Source organism: Anastrepha obliqua, chromosome 3 (genome assembly GCF_027943255.1).
Source record: "Anastrepha obliqua isolate idAnaObli1 chromosome 3, idAnaObli1_1.0, whole genome shotgun sequence".
Lineage (NCBI taxonomy): Eukaryota > Metazoa > Arthropoda > Insecta > Diptera > Tephritidae > Anastrepha > Anastrepha obliqua.
Window position 1 is genome coordinate 65,085,070 of NC_072894.1, and position 21,612 is coordinate 65,106,681.

General features: G+C 36.7%; 1 protein-coding gene across 1 annotated transcript in view; it reads right to left on the bottom strand.

Annotated features, from left to right (window-relative positions):
• Nucleotides 1–21,612, bottom strand: part of LOC129242921 (DNA-binding protein D-ETS-3-like) — a 66,829-nt gene that overhangs the window by 36,110 nt on the left and 9,107 nt on the right. The window contains exons 3-4 of the mRNA XM_054879855.1: nt 17,822–17,905; nt 7,338–7,385 (exon numbers count right to left, since the gene is read on the bottom strand). Coding sequence (XP_054735830.1) covers nt 7,338–7,385; nt 17,822–17,905 — 132 coding nt within the window. The remainder of the gene's footprint in view (nt 1–7,337; nt 7,386–17,821; nt 17,906–21,612) is intronic.

The following is a 21,612-nucleotide window of genomic DNA, read 5'->3' on the forward strand; positions in this document are numbered from 1 at the left end:
GTGGCCCCAAAGAAAAAAGTCAAAAGATGTTAAATCACAAGATATCGGTGGCCAATTGGGATCACCTCTTCGAGAGATAACAGGGCCCGGAAACTTTCCCCGTAAAAGATCAATGGTTTCGTTGCTTGTGTGGCACGTAGTGCCGTCTTGTTGAAAGTAAACGTTGTACAGATCAATACTATCCAATTCGGGCCATAAAAAATCGTTAATCATCTCTCCGGTTTAACACCTAACACCTGTTATTGGAAAACCCTATAGTTAATGCATTGGGTTGGGTTCATAGAATGGCCGCAGTTGCAAAGTAAGTTTCTACATGACTACCATTCGGTTGAAACATCAAACGATAAGAAAAGTGTTTCCTAATAGCGGTCGGTACTCGGCATGTAATGGCAATACATTGCTTTGCAGAAGTGCATAAATTTTGAAAAGTTTAGATTTTATCCCAGTCATAGCATCCACCGTGCACCTATCATGGTTTGTATCTCCGTACATGAAAAAAATGATAGAAAAAGTTTTTTGTACTTTTTCCCCCGGGCCCGGAGTTCTCAGAGCGGCCCGGACTCGAGATTATACGTATTTATATGAATTACACATTATTGGAAAGGGCCCGCATTTGCAAATTTCCCCCCGGGGCCCGGATATGCTCTCTACGGCCCTGCTCACGGTTATAGCTATTTATCTCTTGCCTATGAAAAGAAGCTCTGTCATTTTCTCTTGCTCTATTCCGACCTCATATGTTGCACGTAAGTACATGCTACAGTGTTTCAACCATAGGCGGGCTTCAGGGAGGAATCGCCTATTCTGAGCGTGTAGGAACCCCTTACAATGTAGTGAAAATGGTAGATGCAGGTTTTCTTGCAATCTTGTCTACAATTTCATTACCCAGAATATAACAAAGTCCCAGCACTCATACCATATAAAATGCGAACTGCTCAGCTTTCACATTAAAAATTTTCCATGAACCATAAATTTAGATTCCTCGACCCAACTTTTGTGTTCAAAGACATATATGTATAACTCTTAAAACGAAAATAGGTCTGCAGGTAGCGTGGCCTAAGTAATTAGTTAATAGCTTCCGTTTTTCTGTTTTTACTAATACAATTCACATTTTCCCTACAGGGAATAACAGTATTCTATTATGTGTATATTCAATGCTATGTCCTTTTCATTGCTCTATGTTGTTGCTAGAAAGCACCTAATTGCCAAATGATTAAGCGATTTATGATTGTGTATGCTTTGAAAAGCGTGGCGTAAATAATTACAATGTTCTACGGTGTTGTCCATATTCTTAACTTTTAGCATTTATTTTATTTTCCAACAGTTTTTTATATGAGAACTTTGCTGTAAGTGAAAACTATATTGACAGGCTTTGGGCTGAATCGAGGATCGAGTCGAAAAAGAGGTCAGCCCTCTGATTCTGTTTCTGTCTTTAATAAATGAGGAAGACTAAATGGTTGAGTAGGTTCTGAGATTCATATTCTAAATTCACAGTAATATGTGATGCCGTTCGCGATCTCTTCTAACAGTAAAAGGTAGCTCTCGAAAGACAAGATATTTAGGAAAATCATCTTTGCTGTCCGATTTATCAAAGCATTGGGCTTGATTTCTATCTTCCATATAAACTGAAAAATTCCCTTCCACGCATGTGTTTTGAGGAGGAAAGGATTCATGATGGATTTCAGACAGATTATTATTGCTGCTCTGTTTATACTGGCAAAACAATAAGACGCTCCATCCATATGCCCAGTGCTCTGAGTCTCCCGTTCTTACTTTTTTGCAGAATAAAATTATGAGCACACATTTAAAATCGTAAGTCAATCGGTCAAAATTTATTCACATCATGAGCTCGGCCGATTTAAAAAATTTAGTTTCGGACTGCGCCAAAACTTTAAATAGAAATACTGACAACAACTTTGTTTGAGTGAATGTTAGGACAACTGAAAAACTAGGTTGTTATTTTGAATTGTATACAGTAGTTAAGCCCTCATTTTCGCGGTTTCCCGTTACTTGAAAGCATTTCACTCAGTTTATGTTGCAATAAAAAACTATAAAAAATACATTTGTAGGATTTCATTTATTCTCTTCTCTGCAAGACAATTGAGTTAAATTCAAATTCAACCAAGTAATTTTATTTCAGTTTTATGTACAAAACTATCAACCACTTTTTATTAATCCTAAATTTAACGAGTAATGCAGCGCAATCAAAAAAGCTAACTAAAAATGTACATATGTATGTCTCCACCAGTGACGCCCCTAATTTCTTTATCTTACTTATTCACTTAGTGCACTGCACTGTACACTGCACTGCTATATACAAAATATTTGCGAAAAATAAAATGGATGAAAAAAAGTAACTTTCATATATCACACAAGTAAATCTGAACAAAAGTAAGTTGCAATAATTTTCATGTTGCATGCTTAAGTGCATTTAAGTTGAATTCCAAGTTGTTGCAGCAGGACAACTTTACCCAAAAGGCTCCGTATGCTCTAAGCAAGCGCCGAAAGCATGGAGCCAAACCGGACCGGACCTTCGGTAACAAAGCGGTTCCGTGTAAAAAGGAAGCTATAATTAATCAAAAACAGCATTTTTGCCACCATCAGAACGAAAGCGCACGGCAGTCAAACCGGAGCTGAAAATGAGTTTTCACAATATTTTTTCATGATTGTTTTTCTTTTCTATGCTTTAACAGCAGTACAACTTAAATCAAGTTAAAAACGAAAGAAAGCAAAAGAAAGTAGCCACCACATACACCTAAACACAAGCACATTGTACATAGAAATTTATACAGGCGCATGTAGAACCTGTGAGCAGGCCAACATCAAGCAAAATGGCAGCAAAAAATAAGCGCACACAAATACATGCACTCGTAATATAATTCTTTGCTGGAAGTAACTTTTCAAGAAATCACGACAACTTGAAGAAACAACACGAATTGCCCTGGCATGAAAGAAAATTGAATGCGAACAACATAAAAGACGAAAGCGCGACATGACCACCCGCCACTCAGACAGCCATTTTTGCGTTCTGGCAAGTCTATCTTCAGGTCCAGCGAAATGCAAGGCTAGAACGGCATACGTATATGCATGCATACATACATAGTATATACGAGTATGTATATTCCCCCACAGTGACCCACCCATATATATATAACCATGTGTGTATATGTACATGGGCACAATTTGGCTGTCGCGCCGGAAAATGGTGGGCGCGATAGGGCATTTTTATGCTAATTCCGCTAGCTTTTAGAAGAGACGAAGGCAACGATTGTACAGACATACCAAAATGGCGTTTTCTACGATGACTCCGTTTGGAGAAAGTATGGATTTTTAGCTACATTTTAGGCAGGCAGTCAGGCAGCCTGGATATTTGACGGCATGGCTGTTGCGCTGTTGGCTGGTGGCGGGTCAACCATTTACAGTTGTGGTTCACGGTTGTAAAGGTTATTCAAAATAAGGTCAACATATGCCAAGCAGTCAGCCAGGTTATTTCTTACCTATAAATATATTCGAGTTCATACATACATGCAGACGTATTTTTTCATTTCGTCTATAGGCGAAAACGGCATAGAAGTGGAGCATTTGAAATCTTTTTTTATACTTGAGTTTAAAGTTTTTGTTAACTCTCTCGGAACATCGTGACTTTTGTCTGGTTGAACACTTCAGGCCAGGTATATACATATGCACCTTGTAAAAGGCTATAACAAAAACTCATATGTATGGGTAGTGATCACATGGAGGGGCTTGTTGCCGACGTAAGTATGTGCGTTTGAATAATTCGTGTAAGTGATTCACTGTAGCCTCAGCTTTCGTGCTAAATCTTCATAAATATAATGTTTTCAGGTATTTATTTTTAAAACTTAACTTAAAGTAAGTTTTATTTATTTATTTATTGTATTTAGCGATTTCATGCTAAAACAGCAGGGCTAAGCCTAATAATTATTGGTGCTAGTCAAAATAGTTTACAATTTTCATAATAAAATTTACATATTTAAATTTTACGGTATTTTAAGTTACGATGAAAAACAAATCAAGTTAACATTTAAAGAAACCAGAAAGAATACTTATTAGTTAATATTCTCTGTCTTAGCACTAAGACCTCTGAATTTCGCGTCTAAATGCACTCATGTTACTTATAGATGCTAAATTTTGTGGAAGAGAACAGCAAGAAGTTTAGAATTTTTCACAAATTTCGTGGCAGTTACTAAGGCCAGGGCGAGGTACGCAGGTACTTTCGAGTAACAGATTTTATGCAAAATTAGGAGGAATCTGAACTGAAGAAGCTTATCCAGGGACACGGAGGAGACAGTATCAGCAATATGAGAACCGCGGTATCTTGCCTTGATCGCGAACCCATAAACGATTAATATTATTAAACAGTACATTAAGCTTACGTTTGCATGCATAACCACACTTTACAAAAATTTCACACCCATACAATAACCATGGCATAACATATTCTTAACAATTAAAATGCGACTACATAGAGGAATAAAGTGTTGCATAGTCCAGAGCGCGCGAAGCATTCCGTACAACTTACCTACGACTTAATTTATGTGACTATCCCGAAATTAATCTTTGAAAATAATTCCAAGATTTTGAATCGTACACACAATTGATAGCAATGCCGCCAAGTAAGATTTTTGGAAAAGCTGAAGTGTCGAGGGGCTTTCTGTAGATAATAAGCACTTGAGACTTCTCAGGGTTGCGCATTTGTTATTGCGGCATAAGTTTTGGTTGACTTTCACAACACAATCATTTATAAATATTATTAAGCTTGTAAGATCGATAAACCTGGGCATCATCTACATACGAATGAGACCGCATGAATTTAGCTGTGATTCCACAAATGGAGGGACCTACAGTTTTAAGCCGACTCCGAACGGCAGATATTTTTATGAGGAGCTTTTTCATGGCAGAAATACACTCGAAGGTTTGCCATTGCCTGCCGAGGGGCGACCGCTATCAGAAAAATGTTTTTCTTAATTTTGGTGTTTCACCGAGATTCGAACCAACGTTCTCTCTGTGAATTCCGAATGGTAGTCACGCACCAATCCATTCGGCTACGGCTGCCGCCGACCTAATAGTGCCCTACAAATGGAGAAACCTACGGTTCTAAGCGACTTTCTCTCTTAAGGGGTTATATACAGTTAGAATTTTCAAAAATTTTTTAAGTTTATTCTCTTAATATACATATACATATATTTAGGAATACACACAGAAAATTTAATATCGTTCTGGTGAATATGTTCGAAGTTACAAGCAAATTTCAAAATGCGTTTTTATCCTATGTAAAGTGCTTTTCAAATTTTAAACGCATTTTTCTCAAAATGGTGTTTTCAAGGCCAACATTACTCGAAAACGGCTAAAGAGATTAGTCTCAAATTCTAACACGAGCTTATAAAATATATTTTTTAGTAATTAATCATGTGTACTTGATCTCAAGGAACTTCCATGGATCAACATATACGAGTACATATAAAAGGACGAGTAGAGCAGTTTTCGTGTACACAAAATATAACTTTTGCTTAGAAAATTGAGTCAGAGTAAAGCTCACTTTATGTGTGCATGATGTCCATTAATTTATTCCGCTGTATTGGTTTTTTACGCACTGTGTAAAAAGCCTCAAATGCCCGAAAAATTAGCTAATTAGAGGAAAATGTGTGCTGGTTGCTGTAACTCAAATATGTCTGAGGTGAAAATATGCCTGAAATGGTTTTCCATTATTAATATCATGAAACTATTAAACAATTAAAAATATTGTTATATCACAGTCCCTTCTTTCATTGTCATTTACAGTTCTACACATCTTAAAATAACTCCCTTTACATTAAATGTATTCAAATATAATTAAAAAAAAAACACAAATTGCAATTATAAGGTTTGGTTGGCATTTAAGAGTTGTTTTTGTTCAGGCTTCAACATCCAATTGTATATAGAAGAAAGGTCCAAATGTCCGTTAAATATAATAAATTACATCTTTGCATAACATTTAAGCAAAATTAATGTTACACATACCTATAAAAAGAGTCACACCCAAAATTCATCATTATTGTGGTAATATTCTCAATTCAAAGGCATACGTTATGAATTTTTAATGAACTACAGAGAGGCGAGCAACATTAACTCTTTATTTAAGTCGAAATGCAAAAAAAAAACCATAATAATTAATGACAGCAACAATGTAGTATTATGGAACCATCTATGTCCATATAAGAACTCATTAAATATCACCCAACATACATTAGTACACGTTTAACCCTTTCATGTGATACTGCAAACCCGTTGACGTGGGCAAGTAAAGAGCTCAAAAGTTTCTCACCAAAGTCAACTGATAAATTTCTAGATCACGTGCGGCAGATTTACCAAAAAAGAAAATAAAAACAAACGTGTAATAAAAATATGATAATTTCACTTTCGAAGGAATGACGAGAAATCATTTTGACACATACACAAGCGAGGCAATTCGGGGCACACCCCTTAGAGAACGTACGCCAACCGCGGATAGCCAGTTAGACCGCAGTTAGGGCTAGTACGAGGGTAATTTTACGAAGCACCTTGTCTGAGCAGCGCGCGCCACAACAAATGCACGCCGCACACATACGAAACTGGATCGTGATCTGCAAGGGTAGCTAAAGTAATTTGTAGCTACACCAAGCTATAATTAATTCATAGGTGCTCTAAAGGAACCCTTTTTCTGCAGACAGACAAGGGCGCTGGTCAAAGACAATGACTTTTGAGTGATAAAAATCACACACTCACTTTAGCTGCAACTTAACGGGATTTGCACTAGTTATTATTTCCAAACAGTTTTCATTCAGCTGGGGAGTTACATGACTCCAGTTTGAATTGTTTGCCCTGATTAATATGTATGTGCATTTGTATTTGCATATATACATACATACGTGCATATGTAAATGAGCAATATTGCACGATTTTCCTAATAACACGGTGCAAGTGAATTTTAAGTAGCTTTTCTACTAACTTACAAGCACACGCGCCCATATACGTAGATCTCGCACCTACACGTACTAGTCTGTGGAAAGTTTTGTAATGCCTTGCACCAACCAAAGTTAATGCCCAAATTTTTTGAAAGTTGTGCACGTGCACACTTGACAGCCGCTTGACATTTAAGTTGTCACTTTGGAGTGTGTTCAAGCTGTTGGCGTGCGTGCGCCAATTTAATCTCAACACCTGCATCTTTATGCTTTTGTGAATTTAGAACCAATACTCTATTAAAATATTCAGCTAAATGCAGAAACATATTTGCTACTGAAGTACGTACATATGTACGTATGTATGCATATCTGACGCCTGGAACATGTGTTTAAGTAACTTACCAGAGCTGGCGAGTCGGCTGCTGGTTGGCCCAAACATTTGATATGGATCTGTAAAAATTTAAATAAATAAATATAGTAAACATTTAATTAGCATATTTTGTTCATATACCAGGATATTTATAACTAAGTGAAGTTAAGCCAAATACGTATGTTTGTTAGTAAAAATTAGAGACTATATTAAAAATTATGTTAATGAAGCCAAGGACTCGGCTTAGTCAACACAGAAATAAGCAAAGGAATAAATCTTTAATCTATACTAATATTATAAAGAGGAAAACTTTGTTTGTTTGTTTGTTACGAATAGGCTCAAAAACTATTGGACCGATTTTAAAAATTCTTTCACCATTCGAAAGCTACATCATCCACGAGTAACATGGATTATATTTTATTTTGGAAATAGGTCTCGAGATATAGGTCAAAACGTGGACCCGGGTAACCGTCGGATGTGTATGTACAATATGGGTATCAAATGGAAGCTGTTGGTGAATGCTTTAGTCCAGAGTATTTTTCATGCCGCTCTGTGACTGGGGTCTCGAGATATAGGTCAAAACGTGGACCCGAGTAACCTTTGGTTGTGTATGTACAATATGGGTATCAAATGGAAGCTGTTGGTGAATGCTTTAGTCCAGAGTATTTTTCATGCCGCTCTGTGACTGGGGTCTCGAGATATAGGTCAAAACGTGGACCCGGGTAACCTTTGGTTGTATATGTACAATATGGGTATCAAATGAAAGCTGTTGATAAGTGCTTTAATACGGGGTAATTTTCATACCTATTGATGACTAGGGTCTCGAAATATATGCCAAAACGTGGACCCGCCGTGTCTTTGCACCGAATTAAACCAAACTTACGCACATTGTTAAGTAAGTATTGAAAATGGGTTTCGTAAAATGTGGTTGTAATTCGGAGCACTGGCAACGGGTACATCGTTCTTTTGAACCAGCCATAATGTCGCTTACTTTTTTAACGCTTGGGGCGGAACTGAACTGTCAAATTGACAGTGTGAGTTACAATGTGTCAATATTTCTTTCTGACTTGGATGCCATAAGGAAAAAGTAAGTGCAACATGTAAAAATTGTTTGTGAATTTTTTTGGAGTGGATTTTGGAACAGTGAATAATTTCTTACGAAATTTGAGAATTTAATGTGAAATCCGAATGAAATTATGTGTTCGTGGAAAAAAAATTTTTTTCGTTTTTTTTTTTTGAAAAATATAAATGGATAATGGTTAAAAAAGCTCCAATGCTTAATAAAACATATAAATTGAAACGAAAAATTCATGGATGATCATATGCGTTGATTTGAAATTTAAAAACAATCTTCTTTTTTCCTGATTTTCAATTTATATTTTATATTTACTCAAAAACAAATAGAAAAACAAAAAATATTGTTAATGCCAAAGCGCTTGAATAAAGAATAAAGAAATAAATAATATGAAAAGCATATATTTTCTGTTCTAAACCATATCTATTCTATTTTAGTGTGCCCAGCGAAGGGGGCCGGGTTTGCTAGTAAGATATATAAAAGTACATAAAGCTCAATAAGTGAAGCCGCAGCAGAGTTGATTTATGAGTGACTACTATTCAGTGAGTCCCAGCTTCGATGAGATACAATAAAATAAGTATGGGTTGGGTTAGAACAATTTAAATGATCCCGAAAGGAAAGAGGCACATTTAGACACTGAAATATATATACTTATATATTAGGGCGGGTCGATTTAAAAATCGCTCATTGCTCTGTGAAAATCGTATTCTAGGGATCAAAATAAGAAACTTTGCCGAAGGAACCATACCTCTAAAACGAATTCTGATGTCCCCCAATTTGGGGGATGTCCCATTTTTGGCCTTTACATGAAAAAATCAGCTAATGGCTATGTTTTTTCTTTATTTTTATTTATTTGTAATAATATTTATTATTTAATTATAATAATATCTAGTTTTTCTCTCAAGAAATTTATTTAGTCAGAACATATGTAAATGAAAAAATTAATTTAAGTGAGTTATAGAAAAGAAACTAAAAAGTTCGACCCAAATTGGGGGACATCAGAATTCGTTTTAGAGGTATGGTTCCTTCGGCAAAGTTTCTTATTTTGATCCCTAGAATACGATTTTCACAGAGCAATGGGCGATTTTTTTGCCTCCCCACAAATCGACCCGGCCTATTATATATATATTATGTTTTTTTGGGCATGCTTAGCAGCGCAAAGATTTGTCGGTTCTTTGACTATGCACAACTGTAGGTCACTGTGTAGGTCGTCATTCCGTACATATGTATCATTCCGTCATTCCGTACGTACCATACGATCTCCCGGATTACTTTAATTTAAAAACGCTGGATGATTTCATTATTATATTTCGCAGTGTATGCCTACAGCTGAGCTTGAGTAAGTGATTATAGATTAAAAGTTCATTTAGGATATGCAGCTTTGATGTGCTGCTAATAAGCCGGTACAATTTTTTGAATAAGTATTTTAAATGAAGTCCAGCAACTTTGGTTTTAACAGCATGCGGAGTGATTACCGAAAATATATGAACTGGCTTGCAAATCGTTTTTTTGTTTGTAAAATTTACCTCTACCAATTTAATATCAGTAAATTTTATCTTCCATATTCTAGTTCAATTTGTTACTTCGTTAATCGAAGCCTACAGATTTCTGGTTAATAGATTCCCATTTTCGCTAACAGCGAGGACACATGTAAAGTGTGATCAATTTAGTGGTATCGGATTTTAAATTGAAATAGAATAATGATAATTCAAATTGATTGGGTAATCTTCATTATTTTTATGTTGAACCATTCATAACATTTATTTTTTATATATAATCCCTTTCAATTGTTGGCTGCAACTGCGTCATAATTCGGTCATCCGTAAACACCAATTTCTAATAACTCCCTGGAGGACTCGTCCAGTATCTCGTCAATTTCCTCAATCGAAGCTGGTTTATCCACAAAGCATTTGGACATTACATACCATCACACATAACAGTCCAAAGGTGTGGTATAACACGATCTTGGTGATAAATCCACTAGCCCGAGACGAGAGATAAATTACTCACTGTAACGAAGACGCAGTAAACCCATTGTTTCCCGGGCTTCAATTTCTGGCTAAGTCGTTTATCATGGCGTGATAGCGTTCGCCATTCACTGATACATTGGTGCCAGTCTCGTCTTTGAAGAAATATAGGCCGATGATTCCTCCTGCCCATAAGTCGCCCCAAACGGTTGTTTTCAGTGGATGAAATGGCTGTTCTTGAATGGCTTCGGGTTGCTCTTTAGCCCACATACGGTAATTTTACTTATTTACAATTGGCGATTAAGCCTAAAATGGGCCTCATCGCTGAACACCTAAATTGGCCTGAGCGCGCAATGAAGACTTTTCACAGAGCGTCGATTTTCGTAATACAATTGTAGGATTTGTAAACGTTGTGGAGCCGTAAGTCTTTCCATGATGAAATGTCAATGAATACTGAAAGAAATTATGTATTTAGTTTGACAGTAGTCACACGCGATTTGTCAAAAAAACCAATCTGATCATCCTTTATCATCTGCATATGTCGCTATTCTGGGATTCTGGGACTGGCAAATCAGAAGTATACAACAAGTGCAGAATAGGCCCAAGTATGCTGCCTTGAGGTACGCCGGCATTGATTTTCATAATGCTGGTACACATATTGTAGACATAAGCGGTCAGTAATATAGTAAACTTCATCGGAAGTAGCTTAAGTTTGTAGATCAGTGCGTCATGCCAAACTTTATTTACATCTAGGGAAATCGCGGAGAAGTTGTTATTTTTCACCAGAGCTACTTCGAACTACTATACTATTCTAACTTGAACTATAGTAGAATGTTTTTCTCTGAACCTAAACAGATGAGTTAGTTTCTCAAAAAGTTGTCTCATCAGTGCGAGTAGTAAGATTGCGCGATATGAGGCTGTCCCACTGGTATTTTCCCCTCTCTTAAGAATCATTAAAATTTCAGAAATTTTCTATTGTAGTGGAATGCATGCATTCAAAACCGTTTTTAGTTTTATTAATGCCTTAAATGATAGGTATATAATCGCGAACATCCAAGAAGAAGGAGATATATTACATCTATCTATCCGCCATCTCTTGTGAGGTGTTTGGAAGAGATTCTCCTCAAATATGTGATGTACGGCTTGAACTTGTCCTATAAAAGGAGCGACCTGCATTTTTATGACGACTTCGAATGGCAGATGGCTTTTTATAAGGAGATTTTTCATGGCAGAAATACCATCGGAAGTTTGCCGTTGTCTGCCGAGAGGCGAACGCCATTAGAAAAAGCTGTTGCTATAATTTGATGTTTGTTGTCCACAAATGTGCTTCGAATCCTGTCTTTTGTGATAGCATTTAGAAAAAAGAAAGGATAGCGACAAGGTTAAAGAGCAACACCAATTTTCTTCACTTTTTTTCATATTCCACCTAGATAGCTACACTGGCACAAATATATTTGCACATTTTGTGAAGATAATTCACTCCAGGGCTTGAAATGAGAGAAAACGATTTTTCCTATAGTGAACGCACCTCGGCAGGCAATGGCAGAGCTCCAAATGTATGTTTACTATTTACTAATTGGTATTTTTACTCAAACGGATTTCTAAAACAGATTTATTTATAAAATATGTAAGACTTGCGAGAATGGAAATTTGTATGAAGGAAAAGTCAAATTTGGATGGAAACGTACTCTAAGCACGAAGCTGCAAAACTCATGATGATTTAAAAAATGGAATTGGGGGTTGATCAACAAAATCATATCATAAATTAGCCAATGCATATGAACAGATATACGAAATATTAGGTGAGCAAAGAAAATGGTAGTAGCTGAAAAGCATTCGGTACTAGTTGAGTATGAGCTCTTTCCCTTTCTCAGGATTTATTTACTTCAAGTTCTGCCTTCATTTATGAAATGGACTACAAGAGTTATCCTATTATTAAAGGCAATGAATAAATTCCAAAATAGTGCTTGAATATTCCAAATATTGATTCAGCTGCTAAAGTAATCGGTATTTCCAATACCAAGGCCCAAGAAAGTGTTAGCTGCATATGCTGATGTGTACATTGAAAATGCTCCTGTTCTTAAGAATTTCATGTATTCATAATGGTGGTAGAAATGGCAAAATACCATTTTTGCAAGGAAAAGTATGTGCTCATTTGGCCTAGACTATCAGTCGAATTGTATTTCATTTCGCACGCGTTAAGAACAAAAATTACGTTGATGCTTCTTATTATGCGTAAAATCTTACAGATTCCTCAAAACGGAATCTCCCTTAATTCCTGTCCTCCCTCATGGGGCATAGGGTCTCCTCAAAACTGAATACCAAAACACAAAATAGTTTAGAAAGTCTGGCTAAAATGATTTAAACTTTGATGAATTTTCGTCGATTTATACTGTTTTTGTTAGAATATAAACTATATTCTTGCAACAAATGATTGAAATTATTGATAATTAAGTGATTTTCTATGACACTCTCAGACTATTTCTAATGTTTTAAATATTCCTTTCGCTTCTGGACATTTTTTTTTCCATAAGTATCTAGTTTATAAATAATTGTGATTTCAGAGCAAGATTTACACTAATGCTGGCACTAATACACTTGCATATGCTTTCATTTGTTGCATTTCCCTTAAAAAAAATGTATTCTTACTTTTTAATGGAATACAAAATATGTATTACTTAGTGCTGTTCCGGAGCGGGTGGAAAGCGCTTCCGATTTATTTAAATAAACAAACAAAAATACTCTCAAACATTCGGCGCGTGCATAAGTGTACTCAGGTAACTGGGCACAAAGTACCTTCACATGCATACGTATGTATGTTTAGCATATCACGCAACACTCGGCAGTTGCTTAAATGCATTTTGGAAATACATTTATGCGTTCCAAAACTGAAGTGGCGAGCTATTGCTGGTGCTGGTGCTTGAAAGTTTTTAGCATGTTGACGAACATTACGGCTATTGTTGCATACTGTACGCACACACGTTTATATTTACACACACATAGTTGACATATACATGCATACATACTTATATACATGGGCGAATATGCGACTGTAACCTAAAGTATTATGAAATGTAGTATTTATATTTTTCATATCCTGTCACAACCACTCTAAGTACTCAGTAGGCACTTATTCAACGAGAGTTGTCCGAAGGCTTCATTAAGCTACATTAATGTAGCGGCCGTAGGCTTTTTGGTATAATATAATCCTGATGTTCACGTACATACATGCGTGCATACATATTTGGTATACTGGGGCTTCTTCGCAAATATGCAGGAAATCTAATACATTTGCAAAATAAACGCAATGGCAGCCCGCTATCCGCTTTTAGTTTATGAATATGTGCATATACATTCTTATTTACACTTACACTGTGTGTGTGTATGTGTTGAAGTGCAACAGCTTCAGGAAGGTTACATTTCCTTGATAAGCGTGGAGTTTTTTCGCATTTATTATTTACCAATTGTTGTTGTTATTCGCATTTTAGAAAAAAGCGCTTGGAGCCAGCGCTCACAGCACCACTTTTGGCCGGTACGTCGTACTGATTATGGACTGTCTGTCAATCTAACTTCCTGCCAAAATATATACAATGCATTTACTTATTTGTTCTTGTTGGCATATCTGTCTACTCGTGCGTACTAAATCCCATACACACATACAAAACCATGTAGGCTTTGTTTTTAAGCATTCTTGTGTCGACAAACCACTTTTCTCCATTCAATTCTTGGCGAAAGGCCCATTGTTCTGACGTCCACCTTTTGATGCTTAAAAAATAATGCTCTGTTCTACGACATGCGCCTTTATACCACCACTGTCCACTTTCCAATCGGCTTGCTACCTTTTGACGGATGTGTCATATTGGCAGCTTTGGCACGCGTTCGTCTTCTGAACATTTCAACGCGTTCGAATATAATTTTTTCTCATTCATATTTGCAACAAATAATCCAACTGGATGTCAATTTTGGCAGGCACGTCACCACAAAAGACCGCATTCGCACTCATCAGCATGCCTTATGCGACGAGCTCTGACGACGTATGAGTATTCACCTTCACTTGATTGCACTTTCATAGACAGGGGCGGATTAAGGAAGTTAGACAGCTTCGAAACTGTCACCGCATTTATTAATTTATTTGAATGCTTAAATAGTTACGAACGTATGGGCATCACCGGGCATCAAATGAATGTATAAATTTCACAGTAGTTATTCCAGTGCCGATTTATTAAAATAAATGAATATTAATTCACGCCATATTATCACATTTCTATAAGTGTCTGAATAACAAAAATATAAAAGTATATCCTTTTCCATAGGTCAAACGAAAAATATTACTTTTGTAATTTAAAAATAAGGATTCTAAAACAAAAGGCGTCAAATGAAAGTATAAACTGGCAAAACTTAATTTGGTAGTTTGTATTCCCACCTTTGCTCTGAAATACTGCATATATACGTTTTGGACTACCTCGATTCAAGTTTTCTAAAATTTCGGTTGAAATATTAACCCATTGGTGCCTCATCTCTGAGAAGAATTACTTCAATGTTCTGCGGCTACTTTTTGGTATCTTGAAGCCCAAAATCGATCACAAATGCTCAATCAGATTTAAATCTGACGGTTGAGCGAGCCAGTTCAGCTTTTCGATGGCATTTTCTTCGAAATAACAAGTAACAAGACGGCACGTATGTTTGGGGTCGTTGTCTTGTTGGAAGATAAACGGCCCTAAATGCATTTTCCCGCGCAAAATTTTGGTGGTGAACGTCAACATAAGCAGCTGTCATTCTTCCGTCGAATTGTAACAAATTACCCACACCAAATTTTGAGAAACAGTCTCAAACCATAAGTGACCCGTCTCCATGCTTTACCATTGATTGCACGCACTTTGATTTCATGCCTTCCGAACGTTTACATCACACCCATTTACGTTTTTTGAGTTCCTCAGCTCGAATTTAGACTCATTAGACCAAATCACCTTGTCCCAAAAAGCGGTAGTCATATTTATATTCTGTTTCGCAAACTGAAGTCTCATTTTCCTATTCATAAAGGAAATCAGGAGTCGTTTTTTGCGACATAGTTTTTAAACCAAATATTCGGAGTTTTCTCTGCACTGTACTGGCGGACACATCCAAATCCGAACTTTCGATCAACTCCCTCCATGAAATTTTAGGGTTTTCTACACCTTTTAGTTGTGGACCTCTTCCGTACTGAGCCTTAATTTTCTTAAAGTTTTCAAAAATCTTCGTTGCCCCTCCAATCGAAATGGATATTTCTCAGGTATCTTTCCCTTCTTCCTATCAGCTCCAATCAAAATCCGGATGCCGCATTTTTCACTTGGAACAGACAAAGATGAAACAATTCACTTAATCAATGCAAATTTAGTAAAGGCTGAAGAAAACTTTTGCTTTACCTTGTGAGAAATCAACACAAGCTAAAATTATACTTTCATATGACGCGCGTTCAGCTAATCTGCGCAGACTAATATTTTTAAGCGTAAGTAATAAATTAAAATTGTATGCGAACTGTTTATTTACATAATCCATCCACTTATTTTTTGATAGGCGACAGATAAGTTTCTTCTTCTTTTCTTACTCTGGAAAGTGTCAAACGCAATGCATAAATAAACTGTCGCCTTTTAAGAAAATCCGAAAAGGAATTTAGATAATGCAGATAAAACATAAACGTCGTAGAGTATGATATTGTTTTCCACGGGTGTGGACTCACCTTTATTTAATAAAGATACCACCCGGGGGAAGTAGCGGGATAAATGATCGAGGTGAGTCCCTTTTTAATTTTATTATTAGCCGTAATCTCCTTATTTGGAACAAGGACAAAACTTCCACGTTTCCAGCATAGGAAACATCAAGCGGTTAGAAGGAGGTTCTTGATACCACTATTTTGACTGATTCGTCAGCCATTAGGGTTGATAATTGGAAGGTTTCTCAGATAAAATCCTATTTGGATCACAGGTTGAACCCTAAAAGAACCGACTGGTCTCTGTGCAATAAAAAGTTGAACAGGCAGCCTTTTTCCTACTCCTCCACTGATAAAAAAAAGATGGGCTTTCTTCCCTGGTGGAGTAAGACGACTGACCGACTTGAAAGAGAAGGTTACCTTCCTAACCTTATTGAATGCTACCAAACTAAAAACTTCCAAACTTACCGGGTATTTTGAAAGTGCTACTTGGTGAGTGCCAGAGTGGTACTTCAACCATTTCACCTACCTACAGTTAAACATCGTTTCGAAAGTACAAATTCAAAATTGAAATTGTGGTTATATCAACACGCGTAAACTTACTTTCGGAACATAGTTAACTCAACTCCAGCTTTGAAAGTATCCAAGACGGTATCTACATACTGGTGGAAGCAGAAGTCGAGGAGAACCTCCCTTTCCTTGGAAAGATCAGAAAGAGAAGGACTTGGACTCATTTGGTCCATTTGTATCCAACTTTCGTTCTTTGTTAAACTCGACCAAAATCGCTCAAGCGGAAGATCGTTAAAAATTTTGCTGCCACTGAAAATATGCCGCCCTGGACAATTTCCTATATATGTCAAGTATTTCACAGATTCGCCCCTGTTTTCATTGATTATAGCGCTGATTTCAAGCAACCCCAGAATTACCAGCGTGTTGTGCAAACTTATGTTTGCTCAGCATCTCGCCTCATTTCTCACAGCTAAACCACAGCTTCAACACTAATTGAGAATGCTTTATGGTATTTCAATTGTTTCATTTAGGAATCTCTGCGACGCTTTTATTTTATTCTATTTCCCTCCCCACTTTTTATTATTATTTTTTTATTTTTTTTTTTCAAATACATTCCATTTCCATTTGTACTTCAAGTGAATGTGAAGTGGCGAATTTAGGTTTGATTCGCCACTACGCGTATGGCAGTCAGCCAGCCAACCAGCCAGCCAGCTTTCAGAGCACGCACAGTGAAGTTGCTTTGTTTCTGTTTTGGTTTTTACTCTTCAAGTATTTGGGCACACTTTAAAGTGAAGTGTTTTACCTTGCGCACAATTGCACACATTCATACAATAGTTACTTTTGATGCGAATATGGTAGAGTGTCGTTGTCGTCCTGTTGTTTCTTTTTATTTTTTTTTATTTTTATTACTTCTCTATGTCAATGTCGCTTTGATTTGGCGCACACTGAGATGAAAACACACGCTTCACAAATGGATTTAACTCGTTTTGTATCGCTTTTAAAGAATTTTTAAAGCTCTTTTTTTGTTCTCTCCCCTTGAGTGCCACTCGTATGTGAATCAAAGCGAAATTAGGAGTTTGCTTGTAACGGAATACATTTCTTTACTATTCTCTGAGGGTAGTTTAATATTTTAAATTGTGGCTTCATTCGTCATACTTTTCCAGCAAATCAATGGAAAGAAATATTCATAATATTTATATTATTGTAATATATATACAAATATATAGTGTGTATATATGTATGTATATTTGCAACTTTAAGTTATAGTTTTCGACTTACCAGGCTGCCTGAGATGTGAGTGCGGATCAAGCGAGGACTTTCCAACGCTCACGCCTACGCTGCTTAAAGCATTTGAGCTGTAGCCTGAAAAAAACAAATATGTACTATATTTTACAAAAAAGTTCAATATAAATGAATGAATTACGAAAATAGGTAATAAAATGTGCATAGAAATTAAAAGTTCCATAAATACAAAATTCGTCTATTATTTAGTGTTAAGTGCACTTAAAGTGTTTCAGTAGAATAAATTAAATAAACTCTTCTTTAAAATGTATTTAACTGACGATACCTGAATAAAGGTAAATAAATTTTAATTTCAGTTTTGAAATATATTGTATAATTACTATTATTGATTTATTAAATTATAAATTAATGTCTTTACATCATTAGCTACCAGGGCTGAATATATTTAAAATATATATTTATATATATATAATTGGCGCGTACACCCCTTTTGGGTGTTTGGCCGAGCCCCTCCTCCTATTTGTGGTGTGCCGAACGGCAGATATTTTTATGAGGAGCTTTTTCATGGCAGAAATACACTCGGAGGTTTGCCATTGCCTGCCGAGGGGTGACCGCTATTAGAAAAATGTTTTTATTAATTTTGGTTTCACCGAGATTCGAACCAACGCTCTCTCCGTGAATTCCGAATGGTAATCACGCACCAACCCATTCGGCTACGGCGGCCGCCAAAATAAATTAAAATACTAATATAATAATAATACCAGTCCATTTTTTACAAATGTGTTTTTATTTTATTTTTATAGAAAAAATCAAACACACTGAGCGGCGTTACTGAAACAACAGAATTGTAGTTATAGTCAAATAGCTAAAATTCAAAGGCTATGGGAAATCAATAAACAACAAGAAGATAACAACATTAAGCGAAAGAAATGCGGGTTGATCGGACATACGCTTAGAATGGACGCAAACAACATTGCACATTCGGCCTTGGAATATAACCCGATCGGTACGGAGAGTGGAAAACATCCAAAAACTACGTTCAATGAAACATCCAAATCGTTAGAGAATTACGATACATGGCTAATAATAGAGAGGGCTGGAAATGTTTTGTAGAGTTCTAAGTTCCTAATTTTGTAATGTAAATTATTTTGAATTACAGCACGCCAATAATAATAAAAATAAGTAGCTAAAGCTACCGAAATTAAACGAAAATGAATTAAGCGAAATACATAAATTCAGAGATGGAATATTTTATTACACGAAAAAGCTCCCTTAAAGATCTTCTTCATTAGGGATACTGTAGGGCCCACTTGTTAAACCATCGAATTATCTTGAAATGACGTGAAAGTGGGTATCTATTTTTGATCGACTGTAACACTGCGTTGGTGGCAACTGACAACTTCATCTATGCTAGCTATGTACCACCATCTTTTCTCAGAAATAATAATAAAAATGCCATGGATATATTTGAACAAGACAAGGTGCTGAGCGAGAACAGGCGTAAGTAAGTTCAGGAGGTTCTTCTGGAAGCATCGGATGCTGTCGGATAGAGATCCATGCCTTTCATTAATAAGACTAATATTCTGAAAACTTGGCTCTGACTTTTTAAGTAAATAACCAGAAAAATATTATTGCTTAGATATTAGCTAGCTGCAGAATTTTTTGTTAGCATCCGGCATTTTTTCACCTATAACTTCCAATAGTCCTTCGAATATCTTTCTCCTCTCAAACTCCTTGTTTAAGCGACTTCCGCTTAAATGCACTCCCACTTGTAAGTATGCAGCAAGTTGCGTTTTTGCTTATCATATGAATTACAGCCTTAGCCGAATGGATTAGTGCGTAACTACCATTCCGGAAAATGTGCATTCAAGACTCCGAGCATTATGATAGAAAAATTTTGGTTTTAATAGCGGTCGCCACTTGGCAGATTGTGATAAAAAACCACTTGTCATTCGGAGTCGGATTAAAACTGTAGGTTCCTCTATTTGTGGAACTACATAAGGACGCACGCCACAAATAGAGGCGGGAGCTCGGCTAAACACCGAACTGATATATATATATATATATCGGGTGATAAGTTAAGACAACTAAATCGGTCCGCAAAAATTTAAACTTCTTTTAAGCCTCAAGCCAAAATCACATTCACAAATTACCCCACTTCTAAGTTTAATACCCTATGAAGTAAGTCCTTCGAAGGATCATAACATCACCAAATCATGACTGACAGCTTAAAGGGTCACCTTAGGGCTAATATACATACATACTTACATTATCAACCACAAACCAATCATTGAAAATGAATACACAAACCTATCTGTGCATCAAATACCCTTTTGCAAAGCATTACAAGAACAACTAAAGCACTCAAAATTCATATCGAAGGTTGTTGGCTTGAGGAACTTTTTTAATAGATTGTGATTACAAAGCGATGAAACAATGCCTGAAGCGATTCAATTTAAAATTGTCCCAGAACGCAACAGTGCGAAATAAAAACGTGCAACAACACAAACAATGTGCACAGCAAGCAGCAGAACAATGGATGTAGTATGTTGCCGAAAAAACACAGAACGCAGAACACCGCAACCAAAGTGACAAAAGTAGGCGCTATAGAAATTACACCCGCAGGCGATGGAACACAACTGTGACACCAACACCAACACCAAAAACAACACTAAGGTAATGCTTTTGTTTTTCTATTTTCGTTGTCACTTTTCGAGAACACGCGTACGACTGACTGGCTCTACACAGCCGTTAACCAAAAGCGCAATCACTGCCGACTTCATGCAACAACAGCAATAGCAACAACATGTTGCTCGTGCGAAAGCTAGCGTTACGAATGGGTGTGACGTGGTGTGACAGTGATGTCGTTGATGATGTCCTTTGTGATGCCACTCAAGCGTGCAGCGACAATACAAAACAAGACAGGGCGGTATGGGTTGTAGTATAGTGTGGTGTGATACTGAAGTAAAAATTTTGGTTTTTATTTTCCATTGTGATGTTTAAAAATTATGTGGGCAGCATGCAGCGAAGCTGAAACTCCATAGGAGATGCTGTGTTGAAACATATACGCACTTGTCAACGCGTAAGAAAGCCCAATACTCGTAGATACATATGAAAAATGTTTTGAGTAAAATTTTGACTTATGCTGTGACCAAATTATAGAAAAAATGGGCTGAGTTACCGCAAGGAATCCTCAGCTCTGAACATTCCTCAGCTAAGGCGCAGCAAAACATCAAGTACGGAACAAATCAATTTATTTGGATCATTTTAGGAAGCAAATAATAAAAAATTTCAAGAGTTAGCATAATTGCCCGCTGAAACTTTGGAAGCTTCACTCCGCGGCTTTTGATGCCAGAGCGAGTCCATTCACCTCCTTAAACCTTTTCTAAACTATATAAAGAAGCGAAGATAATTGATCTCGAGATTAGCAATAGTCAGCGCACTTGGCTTTTAATGGAATGGTAACTAGAATTTGAAAGAAGACGGCTCACTCTTCGTTAGCAAGCCATGGGAACAAGGACTTAGCTTCACTTGATGCTAGTACAAAATTGGAGCCGATTGGCTCGAGTATTTTTCAAATGGTGTAATAATTCGTTTCTAGGGCATTCCAGCACGTTGACGCTGGTGGCGTTTTTTGTGGAAATAAATACATCGATAAACTTCATAAGTAATATGCTCCGTGAGAAAGGTTCTTCAATTCGTTAATCCCGTTTGCACACCTAAATTAAAAACCCCCAACTGCGATGCAAGGCATTACTTCTTGTAGTACCTTTTGTCCTTGAAGGGACGTAAGCGCTAAACGTTCGTGTTCATAGTCCAAATCGTAA